Source organism: Musca autumnalis, unplaced genomic scaffold (assembly GCF_047663935.1).
Source record: "Musca autumnalis isolate F117 unplaced genomic scaffold, ASM4766393v1 scaffold_5, whole genome shotgun sequence".
Classification (NCBI taxonomy): Eukaryota; Metazoa; Arthropoda; class Insecta; order Diptera; family Muscidae; genus Musca; species Musca autumnalis.
The window spans coordinates 26,018,385-26,044,211 of NW_027412088.1; the positions used below are offsets into that span (position 1 = coordinate 26,018,385).

General features: G+C 37.3%; 1 protein-coding gene across 10 annotated transcripts in view; it reads left to right on the forward strand.

Annotated features, from left to right (window-relative positions):
• The window catches only part of Strn-Mlck (Stretchin-Mlck), a 227,162-nt gene that overhangs the window by 19,507 nt on the left and 181,828 nt on the right, over positions 1 to 25,827 (forward strand). For 5 of the 10 annotated variants that reach the window (XM_073990022.1, XM_073990046.1, XM_073990020.1 and 2 more), the window contains exon 3: positions 4,504 to 4,708. In XM_073990022.1, coding sequence (XP_073846123.1) covers positions 4,504 to 4,708 — 205 coding nt within the window. Of the gene's footprint in view, positions 1 to 4,503; positions 4,709 to 11,474; positions 11,809 to 25,022; positions 25,087 to 25,370; positions 25,694 to 25,827 lie in introns of those variants that run through there. The other 5 variants (XM_073990023.1, XM_073990025.1, XM_073990024.1 and 2 more) reach the window with 5 other exon arrangements.

The window sequence follows — 25,827 nt, forward strand, 5'->3', positions numbered from 1 at the left end:
TCGGTTCACTCCTTCAGGTACCTCCCCCATAAAAGTTCAAAAATGTTCGGAAAAATTGTGCGCACGATAACTCTTGAAGGGACCGACCGATTTGGTCTTTACGCATCCTAATATATCTACCAGATATATATGAGGTTTATATATGGACTATATTTGCCCATTCCTTCGGGTACCTCCCACACAAAATTTCGGATAAGTTCACTTTAAAACCTGCCCTGTCTCAACTACAACGGTAAAAGTTTTTCATGTGGTAAGTCCATACATCTTGGAAAACAGCCCGAAAGTTGTAAAAAAACCCTATGGGACCATATGTAGTAGTTGGAGAGCACAATAACTCTCGAACTGATAGACCGATTTGGTCCAAAATTTGGCCTTCGTCATATTTTGTCCAAACTTAGTTTAACTTCTAAAATGGCCCACATCGGTCCACTCCTTAGGATACCTCCCCCACAAAAGTTCAACATTTGTGTCCAAGTGCAGTTTAGGGTCTGTTCGGAGATCCTTTGGAAATTTATACCGATGAGGTACAGCCATATTATGTTTTCCGTGAACAACATTCTGGTCCAACAGGTGTACGATAACTCACTAAAATGATTAGTGGGCGCGATACCTATCGCAAAGATATGACTCTCAAAATAATATCCACTTCCGTAATGCACTATGTCGGTCCATTCCCTCCTCCGCAAAACTTTTGAATTTTAATCCTAATCCACATCCACAAATGTCCAAAAAGTGCCACAAAATTCTGAAAGGACCCTAAATACATTCGATCTGTCCGTAGATGAAAGTTCCAATTCACATAGGCTGAGGGTATATCTCTGTCGGCAAAGCCGACTGATACTTTTTTACTTGTTTTTTTTTTTTTTTTATTAAAACGGTCTCCTACTATATAGAAGCCTCTTCAATGCCATAGAACCCTCCAATGGAGGTCTTCTATACTATGGAAGCTCCAACGGAGATCTATACTGTGGAAGCGTCCAACGTAGGTCTTCTATTCAATAGAACCCTCCAATGGAGGTCTCCTGTACTATGGAAGCCTCCAATGGAGGTCTTCTATACTATGGAAGCCTCAAATGGAGGTCTTCTATGCTATAGAAGAATTTAATGGCGGTCTTCTATTCTATACAAGCCTCCAAGGGGGGATTTCTATTCTATAGTAGCCTCAAAAGGAAATCTTCTATTCTACAGAAGCCTCCAACGGAGGCCTTCTTTGCTATAGAAGCCTCCAACGGAGGCCTTCTATGCTATAGAAACCTCCAACATAGGTCTTCTGTTTTATAGTAGCCTCCAAGGGAGATCTTCTACTCCATAAAAACCTCCAACGTAGGTCTTTTATGCTATAGAAGCCTCCAATGCAAATATTCTATGCTATAGAAACCTCCAACGGAGGTGTATAGAAGCGACCAACGGAAGTCTTATATCCCATAGAAGCCTACAACTGAGGACTTTTATTCAATAGAAACTTGCAACGGAAGTCTTCTATTCAATAAAAGCCTCATTCGGAGGTCTGCTGTACTATGGAAGCCTCCAATGCTATAGAAGAAAGGTTCATCCTATAGAAGTCTCCAACAGAGGTCTTCTATGCTATAGAAGCCTCCAACGGGGTCTTCTATTCTATAGAAGCCTCCAACGGGGTCTTCTATTCTATAGAAGCCTCCAACGGGGTCTTCTATTCTATAGAAGCCTCCAACGGGGTCTTCTATTCTATAGAAGCCTCCAACGGGGTCTACTATTCTATAGAAGCCTCCAACAGAGGTCTGCTATGCTATAGAAGCCTCCAACGGAGGTCTTCTATTCTATAGAAGCCTCCAACGGAGGTCTTCTATTCTATAGAAGCCTCCAACGGAGGTCTTCTATTCTATAGAAGCCTCCTACGGAGGTCTTCTATTCTTTAGAAGCCTCCAACGGAGGTCTTCTATTCTATAGAAGCCTTAAACGGAGGTCTTCTATTCTATAGAAGCCTCCAACAGAGGTCTTCTATTCTATAGAAGCCTCCAACGGAGGTCTTCTATTCTATAGAAGCCTCCAACGGAGGTCTTCTATTCTATAGAAGCCTCCAACGGAGGTCTTCTATTCTATAGAAGCCTCCAACGGAGGTCTTCTATTCTATAGAAGCCTCCAACGGAGGTCTTCTATTCTATAGAAGCCTCCAACGGAGGTCTTCTATTCTATAGAAGCCTCCAACGGAGGTCTTCTATTCTATAGAAGCCTCCAACGGAGATCTTCTATTCTATAGAAGCCTCCAACGGAGGTCTTCTATTCTATAGAAGCCTCCAACGGAGATCTTCTATTCTATAGAAGCCTCCAACGGAGATCTTCTATTCTATAGAAGCCTCCAACGGAGATCTTCTATTCTATAGAAGCCTCCAACGGAGATCTTCTATTCTATAGAAGCCTCCAACGGAGGCTGTCGAACGTTTCACCCAATATCTTGAGGTAGTTAGTAGTCGGAATCAAGGCACCATCTACCAATATGTTCAGGAAGAGCCTCATTCCAGCTGCCCAGGTGGTGAACATTGTGGCAGTGGATTTAGCGGCGGATATTTGCATATTCCTCGCGTGGAAAAAGATGTTATGGTCAGTGGAGCCTTTCACAAATGACATCAGGGAAGGTATCTGACGGCAAGATCGTACTATCATCCGCATACGTTACGATCTTAATGCTGTCGGTAGGAGGGCGAAAAACAGGAAAAGTAGTAGTTAAACAGTTCCGGAGATATCACCTCACCTTAGGGAACTCACTGTTTCACACAACGGGCCTTGAACGTTTTGTTCCTGAATTCCACATACAACTGGCGTCCTCAAGTAATTGGGTTATCATGAATGAAATTTCCCCGTGAGTTTCGTCTTTCCGCCGATGCAACTTAAGGGAGAAAGTGAAAAAATTCACGGGGAATTGCCGTTCATGTTAACCCCCAATATGTGTGGAGATGGCGTGTAGCGCTTTTGATGTGGTGTGCTGCTTGCGGAACCCATGCTGATGATCGGCAAATTGATAGCTATTACTGCCGCTGGAGACTACTAAAGCCTCATGATCTATACGATTCAGCTTTGCTGGTATCCTTGTCTGGCTTCAGTAGCGGGACCACTCTGGCCATTTTCCAGACTTTGGGAACGATGTGGATGGCTAGCGACAGGTTTAGGGAGATACTCGACCCCCGGCTCATCCAGCTATGGATGATTTTGCGTTGCTGATGAGGTTCGCAACATCATACATTGTAAATTGCGGTGGTTCATCCTTGGCAGAAAGAGATCTAATGTGCCGTGTTACTCTTTCTCTTCCTCCTATCACATCCGGTGCGCTGACTGTCTGTCGATTAAAATAAATTGCGCAGCTCTTCCGGTCAGTCAGCGTAATATCGCCAATTGTGACTGATGTTCTATCTTCTTTCTTTCAAGGGCTCGAGAGTGACTTAACCGCGGCCCACAATTCCCTTATTACGGCTCCAATGTTGCAACTATTTAGATTATTTTGCCACTTGTTTCCCTTATGTTCACCGACATCCACCTATTAACTTGTAGTGTCAGCTTCCTGACTCCTGGGTCATTAGGTTTGGCAAGACGGAGCTAATCAAGTTCATTTGCTAATTTCGTCGCCTCTGGTAGTAAATTTTGTCTCACTTCGGTTATTTGACCACCGAGTATATCGGGAGCGGCTGCAGCTCTGAAGATGTCCCTATACATGGACCTGAGGGAATTGGTTGCTATCTGAAGCGGTGACTGGTAAATTATCTTAACCCTTGCCAATCAGGAGGCGATAATAGAAAGGTGGTTTGAGCCACCTCTTATCCTCGAGGAGCTATCAATTTACCCGGCCAGCGCTTTGTCCCCTAGCACCAGACGGTTATTGGCTTCCATCAGGCATATAATACTCTACCTCGGTAGTCCCACACTTTACTGCTACCCCAATACATTCAATGTATGGGTCTCTAGAGCAGTGTTGACCAAGAAAAGGGCACACAAAAAACATAATATTGAGAAAAGAATTGTGTTGTGTAGCCGGGATTTGACCTGTCCATAGATGAAAGTCTCTATTCACGCGTGGTGAGGATATACCCTGTTAGCAAAGACGACTGATACATTTTACTTGCTTTTCTCAGAATTTTGCAAAGCAATACCAACCAAAGTAATCGAACTAAGAAAAATAAAAATATTGAACTTCGAAAAGAAAACAATTATTTTCTAAGAAACTCGCGAGTATTCTGATAGGTCTGGAACTTTTCAACACAAGATTCATATACATACAAATATTTTATATTTTCTTGTCCAAATATTGGTAACTGTAGTTTTAGCACCCACGGTCGGTCGTCATTGCATTCTCTGTTAATAGTCGGGTATATCACGTGAGTTTATAGATGTTTTATGACCTATGTATTATGAGAGGTCTATAAATATTATACATGTGTACATACATACATACATATTTGCTTTTTTCTTTTTCATTTCTATTTCATTTTTTTTTATTATTTTTTTATTTTATTTCTTTTTTATTGTTCTTTCCAGAATCCCGAAGTTTTCCCCAATGTAACAAGGATCCGGATGAACAGAATTCGCATAGTTCCAGCTCCAACAAGAATCCACCGAATATATCATTCAGCGAAAATTCAAGTTCATTAGTACGATGTTTGCCGAACGAAAGAGCGACATTTTTTGTGAAAATCGATGCCGATGAAAATGAGGTGGACATATTGCCGTTACAATTTGAATGGTAAGTAGAGAGGGGGAGACGTGTGGGGGGCTATAAATGAAAGGGCCAATAACCACAAATGTTCAAATCTTAAAAATGTCAACACAATGACATTTGACAGAACACAAACCTCCCATTTTTATTATAATTAATGTATAATTAATGTTATGCCGGGCATACACTATGGGCATGCAGGACAGCATTTGTAATAGTATTAGTAAATTTTGAAGTTTTTGTAAATGTATTTGGGAGTAGTTTTGGCAGGATTGAAATCAAAATAGTTTTGATTTTGTAAATGAACCCCTTTCAATCCGATGAATTTTGTTTATTTTCCAAGTAACCAACAAATAATTTTTGAAAACAACAAATATTATTTGCGAGGAAATTAAAAAATTGGAAAACTTCAACCCAAAATCGAGTTCTGGAGGAAAATTCATCATTTTTGCAATATGGATTGAAAGAATGCCACACACTATTCAATCACACACGTACACAAGGGTTCATCGGTTGCTGTCCTGCATGCCCATAGTGTATGCCCGGCATTATGCGAATCAATCTCTCTACGGAAAAAAGAGACAATTCATTTATTAATAGAACACCTGATGCGATCACCTAAAATGTGTTCAAATGTGTGTTTTGTTGTCTTTTTTACAACAACTACCAAACATAAATATTTATTATAATAATTTTGATGACTTTCAAAATAGTTTCTGCAAACGACGAATTGAAACAAAAAGAAAGACCTTAGAGATTTATATTAAGATTGATGACGGAGTACAACAACAAGAAATTCTTTGTTAGAAATGTTTTTCGTTGTTGTTGGTTTTTTCTTTTTGTCGTTTATTTTTCTTCGGCGGCATAAAATTAACTTTTGTTAGAAAAACAAAAACTTTTAAAAGAACAAATATCTAAATACATAATGGATGAATGTTGTTTAGAATCACATGTGTGTGAGTGTGTGTGATGGTGGTATGCGTCTCTATACACATGCAAAATACATATCCTAACGATTTATGATTTGAAACAATGCCAAGGAAAATATTGACTCAGTTAAATTTGAAACAAAAAAAAATTAAATAACTAAATCATCACAAGTTTTAATATAGAGATGCACATGTACTTGCCATCAAGGCCAATGATTATGACTTCACCTTTTCAACCCTTTCATAGCGGTTTATAAGAAAATTTAATTTAAATAAAATTTAGAAAAAAAAACAAATAAAAAAGTGTCAGTCGGCTTTGCCGACAGATATATACCCTCAGCCAATGTGCTTGCCGACAAAAATGTTGATTAGGAATTAACTGAACTAAGACACAGATGTTGAACTTTTGTGGGGGAGGTACCCTTAGGGAGGACCGATATGGGCCATTTTAGAAGTTAAATTAAATTTTGATAAAATATTAGGAGATCCAAAGTTTGGACCAAATTGGTTGCCCATTCAAGTGGTATCGTCCTAGCATATTAGCGACATTTTTTAAATATTGGATATAATATGACGAAGACCAAATGTTAGTCCAAATCGGTTGAACAGTTCGAGAGTGATCGTGGGGTTTTTTTAACCTTTCGGGCTATTTTCCCAAGAAATATGGACTTACCCCTGAAAAAACTTTTACCGTCGTAATGGGGGTAGCGAATGCAAATCGCTTCAACAAAAATCAAAGTGATTCGAGGGCAGGTCTTAAAGTGAACTTAACCGAAATTTTGTGTGGGAGGTACCCGAAGGAGTGGACAAATATAGTCCATATTCGAACCTGATCTATATCTGGTAGATACATTAGGATGTGCAAAATATGGATTACATCGGTCACTCCCTTTAAGAGTTATTGTCCGCACAATTTTTCCGAACATTTTTGAACTTTTATGGAGGAGGTACCTGAAGGAGTGGACCGATAAGGCTTATCTTCGAACTTAAACTATGTTTGGACCAAATATTACTAAGACCAAATTTTGGACCCAATCGGCAGATCCGTTTGAGAGTTATCTTGCGCTCCAACCACCTCACGCGGTGTCATGGGGGTTTTTTGCAACTTTCAGGCTATTAACTAAGGAAGTGTGGACTTGCCCCTGATGAAACTTGTACCTTAGTATGGGGGGTAGCGAATACAAGTGGCTGAAACAAAAATCAAAGCGATTGGAGAGCAGGTCCTAAACTGAACTTATCCCAAATTTTGTGTGGGAGGTACCCGAAGGAGTGGACCGATTGAGTCTATATTGGAACCTCATCTAAGTCTGGTAGACATTTCACGATTTGCAAAGTATGGACCAAATCGGTTACTCCCTTCAAGAGTTATTGTGCGCACAAATTTTCCGAACATTTTCGAACTTTTGTGGGGGAGGTACCGGAAGCAGTGGACCGATATAGCCCATCTTCGAACTTAAACTAAGTTTGGGCAAAATATTACGAAAGCCAAAAATTTAACCAAATCGGTTAATCCGTTCGAGAATTATCGTGCGCTCCAGCCAGCCAGACAGACAGACAGACAGACGGACGGACATTGCTCAATCGACTCCAAATTGTCTGAAACACATTTCGTCCAAACATACTTGGGTCTAAAACCATTATTTCGATGAGGCACATTTTGCCCGTATGAAAGTGTATATACCCACGTTAGCATAAATGCTGAGGGTATAAAAATCAAAGTGATTCGAGAGCAGGTCTTAAAGTGAACTTATTCGTAATTTTGTGTGATAGGTACCCGAAGGAGTGGACAAACATAATCCATATTCGAACCTGATCTATATCTAGTAGACATATTAGGATGTGTAAAGTATGGACTAAATCGGTCACTCCCTTCAAGAGTTATCGTGCGAACAATTTTTCCGAACATTTTTGAACTTTTGTGAGGAAGGTATCTGATGGAGTGGACCGATATGGCTTACCTTCGAACTTGAACTAAGTTTGGACAAAATATTACGAAGGCTAAACGATGTACCGGGGGCCACCGTGGTGCAATGGTTAGCACGTCCGTCTTGCACTCAGAAGGTCTGCGGTTCGAATCCTAGGCCAAGCAACATCAAATTTTCAACGGTGGCAGAATTCCCCATTAGTAATGCTGGCGACATTTCCTGAGTGTTTAAGCCATGAAAAATTTCTCTACAAGTGGTGTCGTAAGACACGCCGTTCGGACTCGGCAATAAAAAGTAGGTCCCAATATGAAAAAGTAGTAGCCAATATGAATCGGCGTGCACTCATTGATGTGGGAGAAGTCTCTCTTGTCCCTTCGGGGATGTTGTGGGAACATATGTATGTATGTAAATGATGTACCGAATCGGCAGATAGGTTAACGGGGATATATACATTTGAAACGGACGGATCAACCGATTTGGTTCAACATTTGGCCCTCGTAATATTTTGCTTAAACTTCGATCAAGTTCGAAGATTGAAAGTTCCCTCACAAAATTTCAACATTTTTCGCCAAAATGGTGCTCACAAAAATTAGCGAAGGCAGTTACCAATTTTGTCCATACTTCGTAATATTTCTTCGAGACATATGTAGATCTGGTTTGAATATGGACTATTATATCGGCCCACTCTTTCGGGTATCTCCTTCGGGTATTCTCCTGACTGTGGCTAACGTGTATCCATGAGCTGGTCTGAAGATTGGGATTCTGCTTAGCGAGTATTGTCAGCATGCTTGCAGGGTCCATTTCTGCAGGGAATCTACTTCATGTGCTTCTTAAAATTCGCTGAGACCATATTTTGTGTTGGAAAAGAATTCAAAGGGATTCCTTGTTTTCGCAAGGACCTTGTAGGGGGTAGTTCTAACGAAATGTGTGTGTTTGGGGGGGTTTCCCATCGCTCGAGAACACAATGTCACACGGACGAATTTCGATAAGCAACCGTCGAATATCACTGATCCTCTCTCATTCTTTTGATAGCATGTATAGGAGGTGGGGTTTCGTGGCCTTAGGGTGGGTTCATGGCGGAACTACCAGGTAGTGGTATCACACCAGCTGATCGAATATGAAAAGTCAAATCCCTTTATAAAAAATTATTTTTGTTGTAATTTCCCCAACAACATAAAGAAAGTTTTGACATAACATATTCAAAATTTTACGATGCCACTACCTGGGTAATTGTGCCATGGGTGGGTTCCTCCTTTTACCTAAATCTCTTCATCGTGTTCTTTGATGAAGAAGGATTGGTTTTGGTTGGAAGTACACCCATTATTTAACTTTGAGGATTGTCCTGCTTGTGTAGTGGCAAAGCATCGCTTTGAAAAGGTTGAATCAAGTCACAATCACTCCTAACCTACGGCAAGCCATATTTTAATTAGTCAACTGATTTGCAGAACTACCCAGCAAACCAAATGTCTGATGTCCGACACGTCTGAACAATTTCGGAATCAAAGTCGTTCAGATTTCGTTCCGATTTCTAAACGATTTTTCGGAGAGGAAATAGTTTAGATTTTGTACCGATTTCGTTCGGATTTCGGAACGAATGTCGGAAAGAAATTTCCTTTTCGAATTTCCCAAGGATTTTCTTCAGATTTCGTTACGAAATCGGACCGAAATCGATCCGATGTCGCTCCGACATTTCGTTCCGAAATTATGTCAACCATTTCATACAACTTTCGTTAAGATATCGTTACGATTTCGGATCAGATATCGGACTTATCGTCCGAATTTCGTTCCGATTTCGTTACGATGTCGGTAGGGTTGGTTTGCTGGGTAGTTGAGGCTGTAATATTTTCGGTCATCCTTGGGGTTCAATCATCAATAGCGTTATGCCTCGGAAGACTAGGTCTATCGGTTAATTCAACTCCGTTGACTTTACATTCTTTAACATTGACGGGTGTTCTGTCTTTGTAGTGGCAGAGCTTCCCTTTGAACAGAATGTTGAGGTCAAAAGTGGTGAATCATTCGTGGGGCGTTCAATCAAGTCACCATTACTCCTGGTTTGGGTTTTGCAATTAAACTCAACTTGTGCTTGGGGATGAGAGGGAGCGTGTTGATGTCAGAATATCCCTTGTGCAAGTGAGGATATATTCTTTCTCACTTACTCACCATCTTCAGATTGGTCCTTATTAAGTTATACTCTCTCGTCGAGATGGACAAGGGTTCTCCTGAGGTAGTGCATCGACCTGCCCTTTGGCCATCATATATGAGGAGCCACTTATGGCGGTGGGAACATTTTCGCCAAAATGTTGGTGGGGTTCCGTTGTGAATAGCGTTCTGCAGCGAAAGACTGGTTCTATAGGCTTCGGCCGATAAATGGTTCTTCTGAGTTTTCGACTTGTCTTGGTTTTAGCGATTTTCACGGATGCATAGGCCTGTTTTTTTCGACAACTGCAGTCCCTCAAACGACGAAGTTCGCAATCCGATCAATTGTCCTCGGTCTTAGCAGAAACACTACCCTGACTCAGACTCATGGCTAGAAGCTGTCAGCCAGGCTACCTTTAAGAACATCTATGTTTGGTATCCCTTGTTCGTACTCTCCTGGAACTACAGTCCTTTCAACCGTAGACTGGGTCTCCAGTCCTGGTTTGATCCATCTGATTGGGAAAAATGCAGTTCTCTTGAATCCCTTTGATTTTTGTTGTAACAACTTATATCAGCTGTCCCCAGTAGGAGGTACAAGCTTTTTTTTATATGGAACTATGTGTAGTGGCTGGAGCTCCCGATAACTCCCGAACGAGTAAGCCGATCCGCTCCAAAGTTTAACCTTCGTAATATGTTGTCCAAACGTAGTTTAACTTCTAAAAAGGGCCAAATCGGTGTACTCTTTAGGGTACCTTCCTCACAAAAGTTCAACATTTTTGTTTAAGTGCAGTTTAGGGTCTGTTCGTAGATCCTTTCTTAATTAGGCTATGTTGATCCATTCCTTCAGGCACCTCCTTCGCAACACTTTAGAGCTTAAATCCAAATATATATTTTCGTCGGCAAGTTCATACATCCAAAAAGGGCCGCAAAACCTGAAAACCCAATAATATATAATTATTGGTGAAAAGGATTTAGGTTGCGTAGCCGGTATTCGATATTGCCAATAGATGAAAATTTATTGAGGATATATCTGTGTCGACAGAGACGACTGATACTTTTTTTACTTGTTATTTCTAAAAAATATCATCAAGAGACAACCAGTTCAAGCATTACTTCGAACTATTCAAAACGGTACACTAGGGCGTATACATGTCGACACAACGTATACGATATTTATAATTGATTTGATTTATTGCCCTAACCGACTTATGTTGTCATCTTCTTTGTTTTTTTTCGCACTCGAATATTCCAAAATAATTCATGAATGCCTTTCCAAATTCTGTTTCCCTTTGAACAAAACTTCAAAAATCTAAAAATACCTAAAATTTGTCGACAAAATACTGGCAAATTTCGACATAGATAAATGGCGTGCCATCTAAAAGACTATGTCAAGGTTTTCCATGGAATATTTTGAAAATCTAAAAGCACACTTTTTCATTTGAAGAAAAATTAAAAAAATTCAACATGGTGACAATATAAATTAATTAAATTATTAAGGGTTTTAGCCCTTAAAAAATATAAGCAATTTCCTAAAACATAACATTTGTCTCACCAAAATATGGGCAATAACAACAAGAAAAAAAACCACACACACATGAAAATTCTCAGCCATCAAATCATTAAGATTATAACAGAAATAATTCTCAATGAAAATTTAAAGTTTTGAGAATTTTGAGAAATTATTCTTAATGCGCATAAAATTTATACAGGAATTCAGCTGCGCCATGAGAACATGAAAGCAATTTTGGTGGTGATCAAAAATCTCTTTGCGAGCACCCCCAAAATGCTGTTTGATATTCACGCAATGCGAATTAGCCAGTCCAACTTTGACGATCGCCTTAAGAAGAACGAAAAACAAAACAACCAACAACCGTTGTCCGTTGCGGCAAAATTTGAAAAGAAAAATTAGCAAACAGAAGAAATATTTTTGTTCTTAAATTGTTTTGAAAAAAAGAGGAAAAAATATATTTTTTCAAAAAGTTCGAAAAGAAAACGCGCGTTTAATATATATGCATATGAAAAAAATATTAAGTATAATAGTAATACATAATCACGAAATATTTATTGAGTTTTGAGAAATGAAAGCAAAACTACCCTAAAGGTATCAAGAAAAAAAGTGTTGCAAAATTTAAAGTTTGTAAATAATAATAAAAAATTTAAATAAATAAAAAGTGAATTTTGTTTATACAACAAAGTAAAGAAAGTGTTTTATATAAAAAATCGTAACCGAAAATTCCTTTCCTTTTCCTTGCCACCAACCAAAGTGCATTTTGAAATAAGTGAAAATTGAAATATGCTTGTTTGCATTATATGAATGATTTTGAAATCAACGTCTGCAATGTTTAAGTGAACATATGTCTGTGATCCGACGACTGTCATGCCATAATGCTGCTGTTGCTGTAGTAATCCTCCTTTCCCTCTTTGAAAACAAAAATAATATTTGAAAATAAACCAATATTTAATCATATCTGTCTGCTGTAATGTGAACAGATTTTAATTTAAAATTTCGTGTGTGTTTGTGTCAGTATTTATTGCATAATAAACATTTTGTGTTAACAAATGTGAAAAATACACGATTTTTTTTAACATAAAAGCCTGAAAAAAAAAACAAGAAACATCATCTCTATTTAACCAATTGAAGTACAGTGGTACATAGTGGATAATATATTTATTTAAAAAAAAAAAACACAAAACAAAACAAGATTTATGCAAATAAAAGTAAATTGATATATTCTCTGGTCATCATGGCGAATACGTACTGACAACAATTATACGCCCCTATGCGTGGATTATTAATTAATAGCATAACAAAATGGAACAATTTTAATTCAAACACCGAATTTGTCTCTTCGATGAGACCTTGACGATTCAAAAAATTATTTTCAGAATTTAAAATGACACACATATGGGTGATCATAACGAACACCACTGCATTTGCTTTAAATAAATATTTCTGGAACAGGAGCGCTAACCATTTTAAATATTTGTGGAAGGAAGGGAAAAGCGTGGAAAAAATCTTACAATAACTTAATAAAAATCAATAGAAGGGTTCATGTCTTCATTCATTATTCAAACTCTTTGATGTGAGGAAATACAAAGAACTGAGGTATCAAAAAAAGTCTTCTAAGTAGCTGTACAATCTATAATATCTTTAAGATATTTTCCATTTCTATAGAAAATGTTTGTGAGGACCTATGGTCTATGGAAAATGATTTGATATCTGTAAGCAATCCTAAAGAAGTCTTCTCTATATATGGGTGAATATTGCGAAAAGGCTGGTTTCTGTGTCCCGAGGCATTTAGGTCCTTTAACGAGGTCCGAAAATCAAAATAAAATATTTTACATATTTATATGCAAAAAATTGGTCGCAAGGTGCAAAACGTCATTACCGTGCCGTGTCCCCAATCATTTTGTGTTCAAAAAACACTGATATTCATTAATTTATCACAGTCACAGTATATTATATAAATGAAGTTATTCTAGAAGAATGAACCAAGTCAATTTTGATTTCATAAATATAATTTTATTTTTTAAATTATGTTTTTGAGACAAAAAACCGGTTTAAAGCATTTTTTTCTTAATAAACACGGAACGCACGGGAATGTGTTTATTAAGAAAAAATGCTTTAAACCGATTTTTTGTTTATATGTAATGTGTCAAAGTGACGACAATTCCCGTTAGTTTTAAAGATAATCGACAGAAGTGAAAACAAGTAAAAAAGTATCAGTCGGCTTTGACGACAGAGACATACCCTCAGCCAGTGTGGATTGAAATACGTTTTCCCAAAAAAAAAAAAGTATGTATTTAGGGGGGTTTTCAAAATTTTGGGCGTATTAACCGACACAAATATGAATAGGATTAAAGCGCAAAAATTTGCGGGAATATCGATAGATAGTACTTTTTTACCATACTAGCCTACGAAAAACATAATATCGTTACACACAAAAATGTTGAACATTTGTGTGAGTGGTTCCCCAAGGATAAACTAAGTTTCGACAATATTTAGAAATCAAAAGTTTGGACCCAATCGGTTGCTACGTCTATGAGAAATCGCGCGTATAATTTTAGCGAATATTTTCGAACTTTTGTGGGGGAGGTACCTTCGAATTTCATCTAATATTCGAAGAAATATTACGATATCCAAAGGGTTCGAGCTCTCCAGTCACTACATATGGCGCCATAGGGATTTTTTACAACTTTCGGGCTGTTTTCTCTTGCCCCCAAAAAAACTTCTACTGTCGTAATGGAGTGAGCGATTGCAAGTTGCTTCAACAAAAATCAAAGTGATTCGAGAGCAAATCTTAAAGTGAATTTATCCAATAATTTGTGTGGGAGGTACCCGAAGGTGTGGACAAATATAGTCCATATTCGGACCCGACCTATATCTGGTAGATATATTAGGTGTGTAAAGTATGGACCAAATAGGTCTCTTCCATCAAGAGTTATCGTGCGAACAATTTTTCCGAACATTTTCAACTGGCTTATCTTCGAACTTAAACTAAGTTTGCACAAAATATTAGGAAAGCCAAAATGTGAACCGAATCGGCAGATCCGTTCGAGAATTATCTTGAGCTCCAACCACTACAAACGGTGTCATAGGGGTTTTTTTTGCACCTTTCAGGCTATTTTCTCAGGAAGTATGGACTTGCCCCTGATGAAGCTTGTACCGTCGCACAATGGTTCAAGAAACGATTTTCCTGGCCAAAAATCAAAATTTTGTTTTGAAACAGCTATTTAATTTCTATATGGGATTCGATAGTAAACATATTGAAACTAAGGAAATAAAAAAATTAGGTTAAAATATTGGAAGGTGCGGGCGTGGGGTGCCCCCAAAGACGAACATTTTTCGCATGTTTGAGAAATACGTAATTTTTGAAAACTTCTGGAGAAAGAAATAGCTATTTCTCGGAAACTATAACATATATTGCGTTCGCTGTTTTTTTAGGTAGGTAGGATTGTGGCCTTTAAAAATAAATTAAACAAATTACCGTGGCGTTTACACAACATGAGCTATTTTATTTTTCCTCAGGTACTAAATTTTATGAAATTCCAAATTTAGTGGACTAGAACTTTTGTGGAACAACATGGAACAATGTTCTGTTTCCACAGAAATATGCCCGAGGGTCTCCTCTTTCAGCCCATATATACTTTTGTTCCAGACCCGTTCCGTCAGTTTAACACTTTTTTAAATTTATTGAAATTACATGAATTACAGCTTTTTTATACAAATTTTTGGAGTATATCAGTTTTCATATGAGTTATATAAGTTTTATATAAACCCAAGGAGCATTTTATTTTAATTTTTGCAAAAAAAAATTATATTTTTTGTATTTTTTTATGTGAAAAATTTGTGAAAAAAATTTTTCATTTTTTTCAAATTTTTTGTTTTAATTTTTTTTTGGTATTTTTTTTAGTTTATTTATTGGCGTTTGACCATCTTTAATATATAAGAAGATATAAAAACACAAAAGCACTGATATTTTGATGAAAAATAGTAAAAAAATTCAAAAGTTTAATTTTGACATTGAATTCCTCTGTAACTACCAGTCCGAATTTGACCGCTTATAACTCACCGGAAAGCTGATTGTGTTATCTGTCTAACAAAAAAATTGTGAAAATATCTCTATCCGTTCAAAAGTTACAGAATTATGACCAGGAAAAAACGATTCTGAACCACTGTGCGTCGTATGAAGGGCAGTGAACAAAAGTTGCTACAACAAAAATCAAAGCGATTCGAGGGCAGGCCCTAAACTGGACTTTTCCCAAATTTTGTGTGGGAGGTACCGGAAGGAGTGGACCGATATAGCTCATCTTCGAACTTAAACTAAGTTTGGATAAAATATTACGAAAGCCAACACTTGAACCGAATCGGATCATCCGTTCGAGAGTTATCGTGCGCTCCAGCTAGCCAGACAGACGGACATTGCTAAATCGACTCCAAATTGTCTGAAACGGATTTCGTCCAAACATACTTGGCGTCTAAAACCACATGAAAGTGTATAAACGCCTATATTTATGGCTAGTTTCTCCAAGACGATTCGATATCAAATTCGTCCGAATTACTATCAAACTCCAAATATTTCTCAAAAGACAGATGTTTTTTAGTAGTTCGAACGAATTTGAATTCGAATCGTCTTTGTGAAATAGGCCATTAATTTTCGCGGTGCTTGCTCTTGAACCAAAGTGGAAGGTGCTTACACCCGGGAAGTTGTTGCGGATTCTGCAACTAAAATGTTCATAGATGAGAAAAATTAAAAAAAAAAAAAACAAAAAAAAAATCGACGGAGCGCTTTTTAAATAAATTGCGATTCAAGTTGACATTTTTAAGGGTATTTTAGGTTTTTACGATTTTGCTTTGAAACCGGTATTCCTATCGAAATGGGTCAGTAGAAAATATTGTAGCTATTCTCTATAAGATTGACATTTATGATATCTTCGTAGCTTTTACCGTTATTGAGATATAGAAATAGAAATTAGGACAATGGATTGACTGTATCGCCTCCTTATAAAACAACGTCATGCGTGCAATTTCCTAACTTAAACTTATATGTATATCTCAAAAATGATACAACCTACGAAAAAATTACGAAAGCCAATCTTGTAGAGAATTTTCACAGCTACAACATATTCTTTAGTCCCATCTCGAAAGGATTTGGAGTTTTCAAGCTAAATCCTGGTAAAACCTAGGAAAATATCAATCAGTCAATCTTGTACAACATTTTCTTTAGTCCCATTTCAATAGGACTTGCGGTTTCGAAGCAAATTCGTGAAAACCCTAAAAAAAACCTAAAAATGTGAACTTTGATAGCGATTTATTTAAAAAGCGCTACGGCGTTTTTTTGTTTTTTGATTTTTTTTATCTATGAACATTGTAGTTTTCATTTATATTTCGTTCAATTTCTATTTCTTTTTTTTTCTTTAATAAACATTTCGCCTTGCAAAACACTGTGCAATTTGTGACAACGCCAAAAAGTCGTGTCATAGTTGTTGTACTTGTTTTTTTTCGAATGTCTCTGACTAAGTGGCAAAAAGGAAATACATATTTCGTTGTTGAGAATTCGTAGTTGTTGCTAAAATGTTTGTCTTTATGCGTGGTTTTTTTTGTTTTTTTGTATTCACTGTCGGTATTCGATGAAACAAAGTGGAAAGTAGAGACAAGCAAAAAAAAAAAAAAAAAATAAATAAATAAAAATAAATAAAAAATAATTGTAGAAATCACAAACAAATCTCACCTCACATAGAATAATCGTAATCAGCTGAAATCGAAAATAAATGCGTGGAAAATTCGTTGTCGCCGTTATTTGTTTTTTTGTATGGGACATTTGTTGATAAATAGAAGCGATTAATTTGTTTTTTTTTTTAATATAATAAAAATAGACATAGATGCAAAAAAGAACGTAAAAAAACAAAGATTTCACTCAACACCGGTTGCTACAAAAAACCCAAAAAGAAAAGCAAGGGACAGACAGAAAAAAGAAAGCTCTTTAAAATATGCGGCTCATTAATTAATGTTTGCGTTCTTGTCTGCTACGCCTTTTTTGCATGTTTTGCCATATTTTAATGGCAAATAGAATAAAGCTATTGACCATTTTTATAGCTTGTTTTGGTTTGGTCGGTCGGCCAGTAGATATATTTATTTTATGTGATTTGTATGGTTTCTAAAATTTAAGTGGCTAATTTATGCTTTGCTCTTTGAAATTAGTACCGACCATCACCAAGGCAAGGCCATAGTGTGAAACAATCGTCCAAATTTATGCCGGCAAATTTATTGCAGTTTATTTCAATGATCATAAAAAAGTGCAAACTGTATACAGAACAGAATAATGCAAATCTGTGGATGAATGCTATAAACGTAAAATTGAAAATTGTATTCGAATTGATTTAAATATTGCGAATTTTTAAAATAAACGTATTGTTATTAATTTAGTAATAAAACCGCCAGACTTAATGGGCGTATACGTTTTGACAATACTTATACGCACTGCTGGATATTATAAATTGTTTACCCGCCACATTTGCCGCGATTATTTGGTGTACAGATTTAATTTTCCAAAATTGATGAACAAAATAAAAAAAAAACATTAATCGCCGGAGAGCTTTTAGGTTTTTTAGGTTTTCACAAATTTGCTTGGAAACCGCAAGTCCTATCGAAATGGAACTAAGGAAAATGCGACACAGTCAGTCCATTGTCCCAATTTGAATATCTATACCTTAAAAATGGTAAAACCTATGAAAATATCATATCGTGAAAAGCTAAAAACCCAATAAAAATGTCAACTTGAATTTCGATTTATTTAAAAAGCGCTCCCGTGATGGATGTATGTAGATTAACGTGGTTTTAACTCAAAAGGAAAAAAATCGATGTCGGATTTTTTAGGCGCCATCCCCCTAAAGTGTTTAGTTTTGTTTCAAGTTTATAGATTGCCAAAGTTTGAGCACAATCGGAATACGTTAACACGTGACACTGCGGCCTCAAAGTTTCCATTGTAATTTTTATGAAGTCAAAGGCGAATTTTCACGAAATCGCTCTACAGACCACATTTATGGTCAAATCGATGAACAAATTTTACCACTTCTTTGTTTTGACAAAAAAACTAATCCTACCAAAAATTGTGAAAATCGGCTCCGATTTTAATATTAGCTATATATAGGGCCCGGGTGACGTAGGGGATGGAAGATACCACGGAAGGTCCTGACCGGCTTTAACAAGGCAAAGCCCAGGATTTATCTTGGTCACTCTTTCATCTCAAGTGGACACTGACCTCCCCCCGTGGTGTCACCTGGGGAACTGCCTTTAACACCCGTTAAAGGTAGTGAGCTAACATGTGCCGTGTGTTCACCCATAAGAACGGTAAAAACTTGGGTTTGGGCGTCGGGATAGTAACCCTCCCCTAGAAAAAACAGCCTACTATGAAAAAATGAAAGAAAAGAAAAACAAACCCCTCTAAAGTTGACGAACTCCGCAAACGTTTTAAGGACCATAATCTGCGAATCTGCACCTGGAATGTTCGCACTCTTTATAGAGAAGGTGCAGTTTACGCATTGGTAGATGTACTTGAAAAGTACAAAGCCGACATTATTGCCATACAGGAAATACGATGGAACGGGAAGGGCGTCACAACAAAACCTAAAGGTGACACACTGTGTTATAGCTGCCATGACACAAAGCATGAGTTTGGTTGCGGATTTGTAGTTGGTCGGAGGTTAAAACATCTGGTCTCCAGCTTCACCACAGTGAATGAAAGACTCGCTGCAATTCGTTAAAAAAGCTAAATTCTTCAACATCAGCTTTATTTGCGCTGAAGACAAGGACGAACAGACCAAAGATATATTTTACGAGCGCTTAGAAGAAACTTATGACCGATGTCCTGCCCATGATATTAAAATTGTTCTAGGCGATTTTAATGCCAAAATTGGAAAGGAGAATATCTTTGGCCCAACAGTCGGGAAATTCAGTCTCCACAGTGAAACATCTGACAATGGTATGAGGCTTCGCAACTGCAAGAACATGGTAGTTAGCAGTACCAGATTTAAGCATCTCGATATTCATAAGGGCACTACTTTGTTGCAGCAAAGCTACGTACCTGATTAAACGTAGCAAACAAAGTGCGAACAGACACAACACGGAAGTTGGACATCGGTAAGCTGCAATCACAACAGATAGCCACAGCATATTCCACTCAACTAGCCCAACTGCTTAATCAAATCACTCCTCGTGCCGATAACATATCAGGACAATGGCCAAACATTGCCCACTCCATGCAAACAGCCGCAAAAGCAGTACTTGGATATCAGAGACCTCCACCAAGGAACCCATGGTATGACCAGGAGTGTCGTGCTGCTACCGAAGAGAAAAATGCGGTGGGTGCCGCCTTTAAAATCCGACATTGATTTTTTTAAAACCACCCTAACGTAGATGTTATGTGCGAGTGCTTTGTGTGGAAGTGTGTGTTAGGATGATTGCATTAGGTTGGTTATGGGAAGAAGGTCTGTGGGTCCAGAGGGGCATGCAAATAAATGGTCATTGTCGTGAGGTCCTTGTCGGCTCTGAGAACAGATATCTTCAACGGTGTTGAGGATAATTGACTCAGTCTCATCTAAGCTGCGCTTTGTTGGTTCTACACTTGTCATATGGACACATCCCGCTTGCGGTATGCAGGACATGTTTATTCTATATTGGGCTTCACTAATGAATCGGCTAACTGGCAAGGCCTTGTCTTTACCCCACATGGTATCCGAAATGGCTTTGAGAACCTTCTTCCGTTTCTGGACTCAGGACTGACGCATGTTTGGAGTATGTGAAAAGACTGTCGATGGTTACTGCAAGTAGTTTTTGGATTTGAACAGTTGGAGTGCTCGAATTTCCGATCTTGCCGTAAATTACTGTTCCACCTCCTTAGATTGCAGATCATTTAAGTGGTGAGGCCTGTAACTTTCTTTCCTGATGGAAAGTAGTGACTTGGGCTATGCAGTTGTTGACTTGGGCCTCGAATGTACCAATATCGACTTCGGTGGCTAGAATCCGATTTCTGCCATCTGGAGGAGCAGGGAAATTTGAAAGGTAGAAATTGAAGGGTGGAGATGAGATGGCATCGTCTTGTGGAATACACATTTTTCATTTGAGGCTCTTTGACTTTTTATACCATCAGCATTTATGCTAACGAGGGTATATACACTTTCATACGGGCAAAATGTGCTTCATCGAAATAATGGTTTTAGACCCCAAGTATGTTTGGACGAAATGTGTTTCAGACAATTTGGAGTCGATTAAGCAATGTCCGTCTGTCTGTCTGGCTGGAGCGCACGATAACTCTCGAACGGATAAACCGATTCGGTTCAAATTTTGGCTTTCGTAATATTTTACCCAAACTTAATTTAAGTTCGAAGTTCGAACTTAATCGGAGGAGTAGACCGCCTTCCGGTACCTCCCCCACAAAAGTTCGAAAATGTTCGGAAAATTTGTGCGCACAATAACTATTGAAGAGAGTTACCGCTTTGGTCCATACTTTGCCCAACGTGAAATGTGTGCCAGACTTAAAAAAGGTTTCAATATGGACTCAATCGGTCCACTCCTTCCGGTACCTCCCACACAAAATTTCGGAAAAGTTCAGTTTAGGACCTGCTCAGGGGCAAGTCCATACTTCCTGAGAAAATAGCCTGAAAGGTACAAATAAACCCTATGACACCGGGTGTAGTGGTTGGAGCGCAAGATAACTTTCGAACGGATCTGCAGATTCGATCCAAAATGTGGCCTTCGTAATATTTTGTCCAAACATAGTTTATGTTTGAAGATAAGCCATATCGGTCCACTCCTTCAGGTACCTCCCCCACAAAAGTTCAAAAATGTTCGGAAAATTTTTTTGTACGGTAACTCTTGAAGGGATTGGCCGAATTGGTCTATACTTTACACATCCTAATATATCTACCAGTTATAAATCAGGTTCAAATATGGATTATATTTGTTCAATCCATCCGTTACCTCCCACACAAAATTTCGGATAAGTTCACTTTAAGACCTGCTCTCGAATCACTTTGATTTTTGTTGAAGCAACTTGCATTTGCTTTAATTACGATGGTAAACGTTTTTTTAGGGGCAACTCCATACTTCTTGATTGCCCCCCATACGACGGTACAAGTTTTATCAGGGGCAAGTCCATACTTCTTGAGAAAATAGCCTGAAAGATGAAAAAGCCCCTATGATACCGTGTGTAGTGGATGGAGCGCAAGGTAACTCTCGAACGAATCTGCCGATTCGGTCCAAAATTTGGCCTTCGTAATATTTTGTCCAAACATAGTTTAATTTCGAAGATAAGCCGTATCGGTCCACTCCTTCAGGTACCTCCCCCACAAAAGTTCAAAAATTGTGCGCACGATAACTCTTGAAGGGAGTGACCGATGTAATCCATACTTTGCACATCCTAATAAATCTACCAGATAAGGTCAGGTTCGAATATGGACTATATTTGTTTACTCCTTCATATATCTCTCTCTCAAAATTCCGGATAAATTCACTTTAAGACCTGCTTTCGAATCACTTTGATTTTTGTTGAAGCGATTTGCATTCGCTACCTCCATTACGACGGTAAAATTTTTTTCAGGGGCAAGTCCATATTTCTTAGGAAAACAGCCCGAAAGGTGTAAAAAATCCCTATGTCACCATATGTGGCTATCGGAGAGCACGATAACTCTTGAACTGTTCAACCGATTGGGTACAACATTTGGCCTTGGTCATATTATATACAAACTTAGTTTCATGGGGCAATACCGGTCCACAACTTGCGGTACTTCTATATTTAAAAAATGTCACTAAAATGCTAGGACGATATCACTTGAATGGGGCAACCAATTTGGTCCAAACTTTGGATCTCCAAATATTTTGTCATAATTTAGTTTAAGTTCTAAAATGGCCCATATCGGTCCACCCTAAGGGTATCTCCCCCACAAAGATTCAACATTTGTATCTTAGTGCAGTTAATTCCTAATCCACATTTTTGTCGGCAAGTTCAAATGTCCAAAAAGGGCCACAAAATTCTGAAGTAACCTTACATACATTCGATCTGTCCGTAGGTGAAAGTTTCACTTCACATTGGCTGAGGCTATATATCTGTCGGCAAAGCCGACTGACACTTTTTTACTTGTTTTTTTTTTTTTTTCAAATTTTGCGTTTTTGTGCCACACATGCTCGGGTGATATATGATCCAAAATAAATCTTTGGAAGATGCCCGGGCCGTTGATTGTTGCCTTTAATACCCAAACGTCATTATACCCTCAGCCTTTAGGCTAAAGAGGGTATTTACACTTTGATACGACCAAAAATGTGCCTCATCGAAATAATGGTTTTAGACCCCAAGTATGTTTGTACGATATCCGTTTCAGACAATTTTGAGTCGATCTAGCAATGTCCGTCCGTCTGTCTGTCTGGCTGGTGCGCACGATAACTCTCGAACGGATCAATCGATTCGGTTCAAATTTTGGGTATCGAAATATTTTGTCCAGATTTGATTTAAGTTCGAAGATGGGCCATATAGGTCCACTCCTTCAGGTACCTCCCCCACAAATGTTCAAAAATTGTCGCAAAACTTGTGCGCACGATAACTCTTGAAGGGAATAACCGATTTGGTCCATACTTTACACATCGTGTAATTTCTACCAAACTTAGATGAAGTTCCAATATGGACTCAAAATTTCGTAAAAGTTCAGTTTAGGACCTGGTGTCGAATCGCTTTGATTTTTGTTTACGCAAGTTGTATTCGTTGTCCTCTACACGACGCTGTAAGTTTCATTAGGGGCAAGTCCATACTTCCTGAGAAAATAGCCTGAAAGTTACAAAAAACCCTATGACACCATGTTCATGGGTGGAAGCGCAAAATAATTCTCGAACGGATATGCCGATTCCGGCCAAAATTTGGCCTTCGTAATATTGTTTCCAAACTTAGTTTAAGTTCGTAGATAAACCATATCGGTCCACTCCTTCAGGTACCTACCCCATAAAAGTTCAAAAATGTTCGGAAAATCTGTGCGCACGATAACTCTTAATGGGAGTGAAATCGGTCACTTTCATACTTTGCACATTCTCATAATATCTACCAGATATAGATCAGGTTCGAATATGGACTATATTTGTCCACTCCATCCGGTACCTCCCACACAAAATTTTGGATAAGTTTACTTTAAGACCTGCTATTGAATCACTTTGATTTCTGTTGAAGCAACTTACATTCGCTGCCTCAATTACGATGGTAAAAGTTGTTTCAGGGGTAAGTCCATACCTCTTGAGAAAATAGCCCGAATGGTGTAAAAACCCCGTATGGCACCCCCATTGGTCTATGTCGGTCTATTCCTTTAAGTACCTTTTCCGCAAACTTTTTGAACTTTTATCCTAATCAAAATTTTTGTCGGTTCATACGACCAAAATTTTGAAAGCCCCTAAATACATACGTTTTTTTGTGAAAAAAGTGTTTAAATTTGCACAGGCTGAGGGTATATCTCTGTCGGCAAAGCCGACTGATACTTTTTTACTTGTTCATATCAATTTTAACTGTTTTTAAATTTTGTTTTTTAAAGTACAAAAAATCATCGAGTCGAATACATTTTACCCAGACTTATACGCACCCATATCCAAATCTGATATTTCAGTTGATTTCATATACACATACAGGCTTGTGTGAACCTTCTTGAATTTAGGAACAAATACATTTATTCTCCTAATTCCAAAATAAGATTTTCCGTTCCTCATACGATAATATTCTCCAGACAACAATTTCCAAATCGTCTTTAGCTCTCCAATACATCTTTTAAATCCCCTTTACAATTCTTCTCGAATTAATTAATGGCTCCCAAAAGATAAATAAATAAAATCCATGATCGATTACATGATAGCCTACCAGAAACATTTCCAGTTACCCCAGTGATTGAGCCAGTGCAGAAAATATTTGAAAATTATTTATTATTCGATCTAAATTTAATTTCCAAACAAAAAAGCCACTGAAAATGGGTGGGTGTTCTTTTTCGATTGTCCAAAATGCCCATTAAAATAGTTTGCCAAGGCAGAAGACAGACGACGGACGGACAGACAGATATTTACATGCCTGGTGTGGTGGCTGGTGCTTTTGTAAATATTTATAAATTGAATTCAAATACAAAATGCCAAAATTTTCAATAAAAGAAAAAGAAAGCCAAAACATTTTGTTAAAAACATGAAATGTGGAAGAAAATAATAACAAATAGTTTGCCAGCCAAAAAAGGGGGAAATAACTGAAGATCCAACTAAAATATGGCGATGAATGAATGCATTTCCGCCCACATTGACACACACACACACATACGTAGACTCCTTACCATTAGCCCATATCCTCCTGGGCGTAAACAGATTGAGTTTGGTGGAAAAAATAGTGCAGTTTTTGTTATTAAATAAAGGCGGATTAGTGGCAGTCTGTGGCAGACAACAAACCATAAACAAACATTGTTTTCCTGATTGCCGTTAGTGTGGCAGCAGACAGAATACAACGATGATGTAGTGAAAAAACTGAAATTTCGTTATGACGTGAATAAAGAAAATAATATTTTTAATTATTACAAAGCAATGGTTGTCGCCAATGTACAAATTTTATTATAAATTATTCTATTATAAAAATATAAAAATAAATTTTACACAATAATTTTAATTCAAAGAAATAATAGAACGTAAATAATACAAAGCAATTTAATATATAAAACTAAGTGTGAAAAGTGAAAGAATAGACGAGGTGAAATGACAAAAAAGTGAAATTTGGAGATTGTCGGGTTTTAAATTAACAAATAATAGAAAAAAATAATAAATAAAGAAATAAAATAATATAAATAATAGGAACATTTTGTGAACACTGAGAGAAAATTACGTTGTATAAATGAAATTCGTCATTGATTTTGAACCAACGTAAGACTTCATTGTATTAACGAAGAAGTTTCATAAATAAACTTTCATTATTGTTTCATAGTATTAATGTGAAAATTTCATAGCATTAATAAGGACGTATCAGTGCATAATTGAGAAAATTTTATTGGAATAATGAAGAACTCATTATTGTTATTTAATGAAACTTTTTATTTATTAAATGAAACTCAACGTTGGTTCAAAAAAATTGAAATATTTCTTTCAGTGAAATATATAAAAATTTTTGTGCAATATTTCAATTTTTTATTTACAATTTAATTCCCCAGCATTGATGTATCATCACATGTCGTTATTACCAAGCATTTTTATGAAAACAAAAAAATATTTACGAAATAATAAGTGAAACGAATTGATTTAAAACCCAAGAAAAAGAAAAAACTTGAAAGAAACATAAATAAATAATTTAAAAAATTATAATAATAGTTATAAATTAAAAACATAAGTCGTTATAAGAAGGAAATACCCTTCAAATCTGGCATCATCATAATTATAAAATTATGGGCAACGGTTGTTCGAAATGTTGCAATTGCAACGATCGCAAATATTATCACGGCACACTCTCTTCTACCTCATCAGTATATCGTAAAAGGTAAATAAAATAAAATCGCAAAAATATATACAACGAAATAACTATAGACAAAATAAATAAATAAAATTATATACAGATACACAATAAGAAGCGGATGTTTATGTTTCCAGCCAATTGAAATTAAATAAATAAAT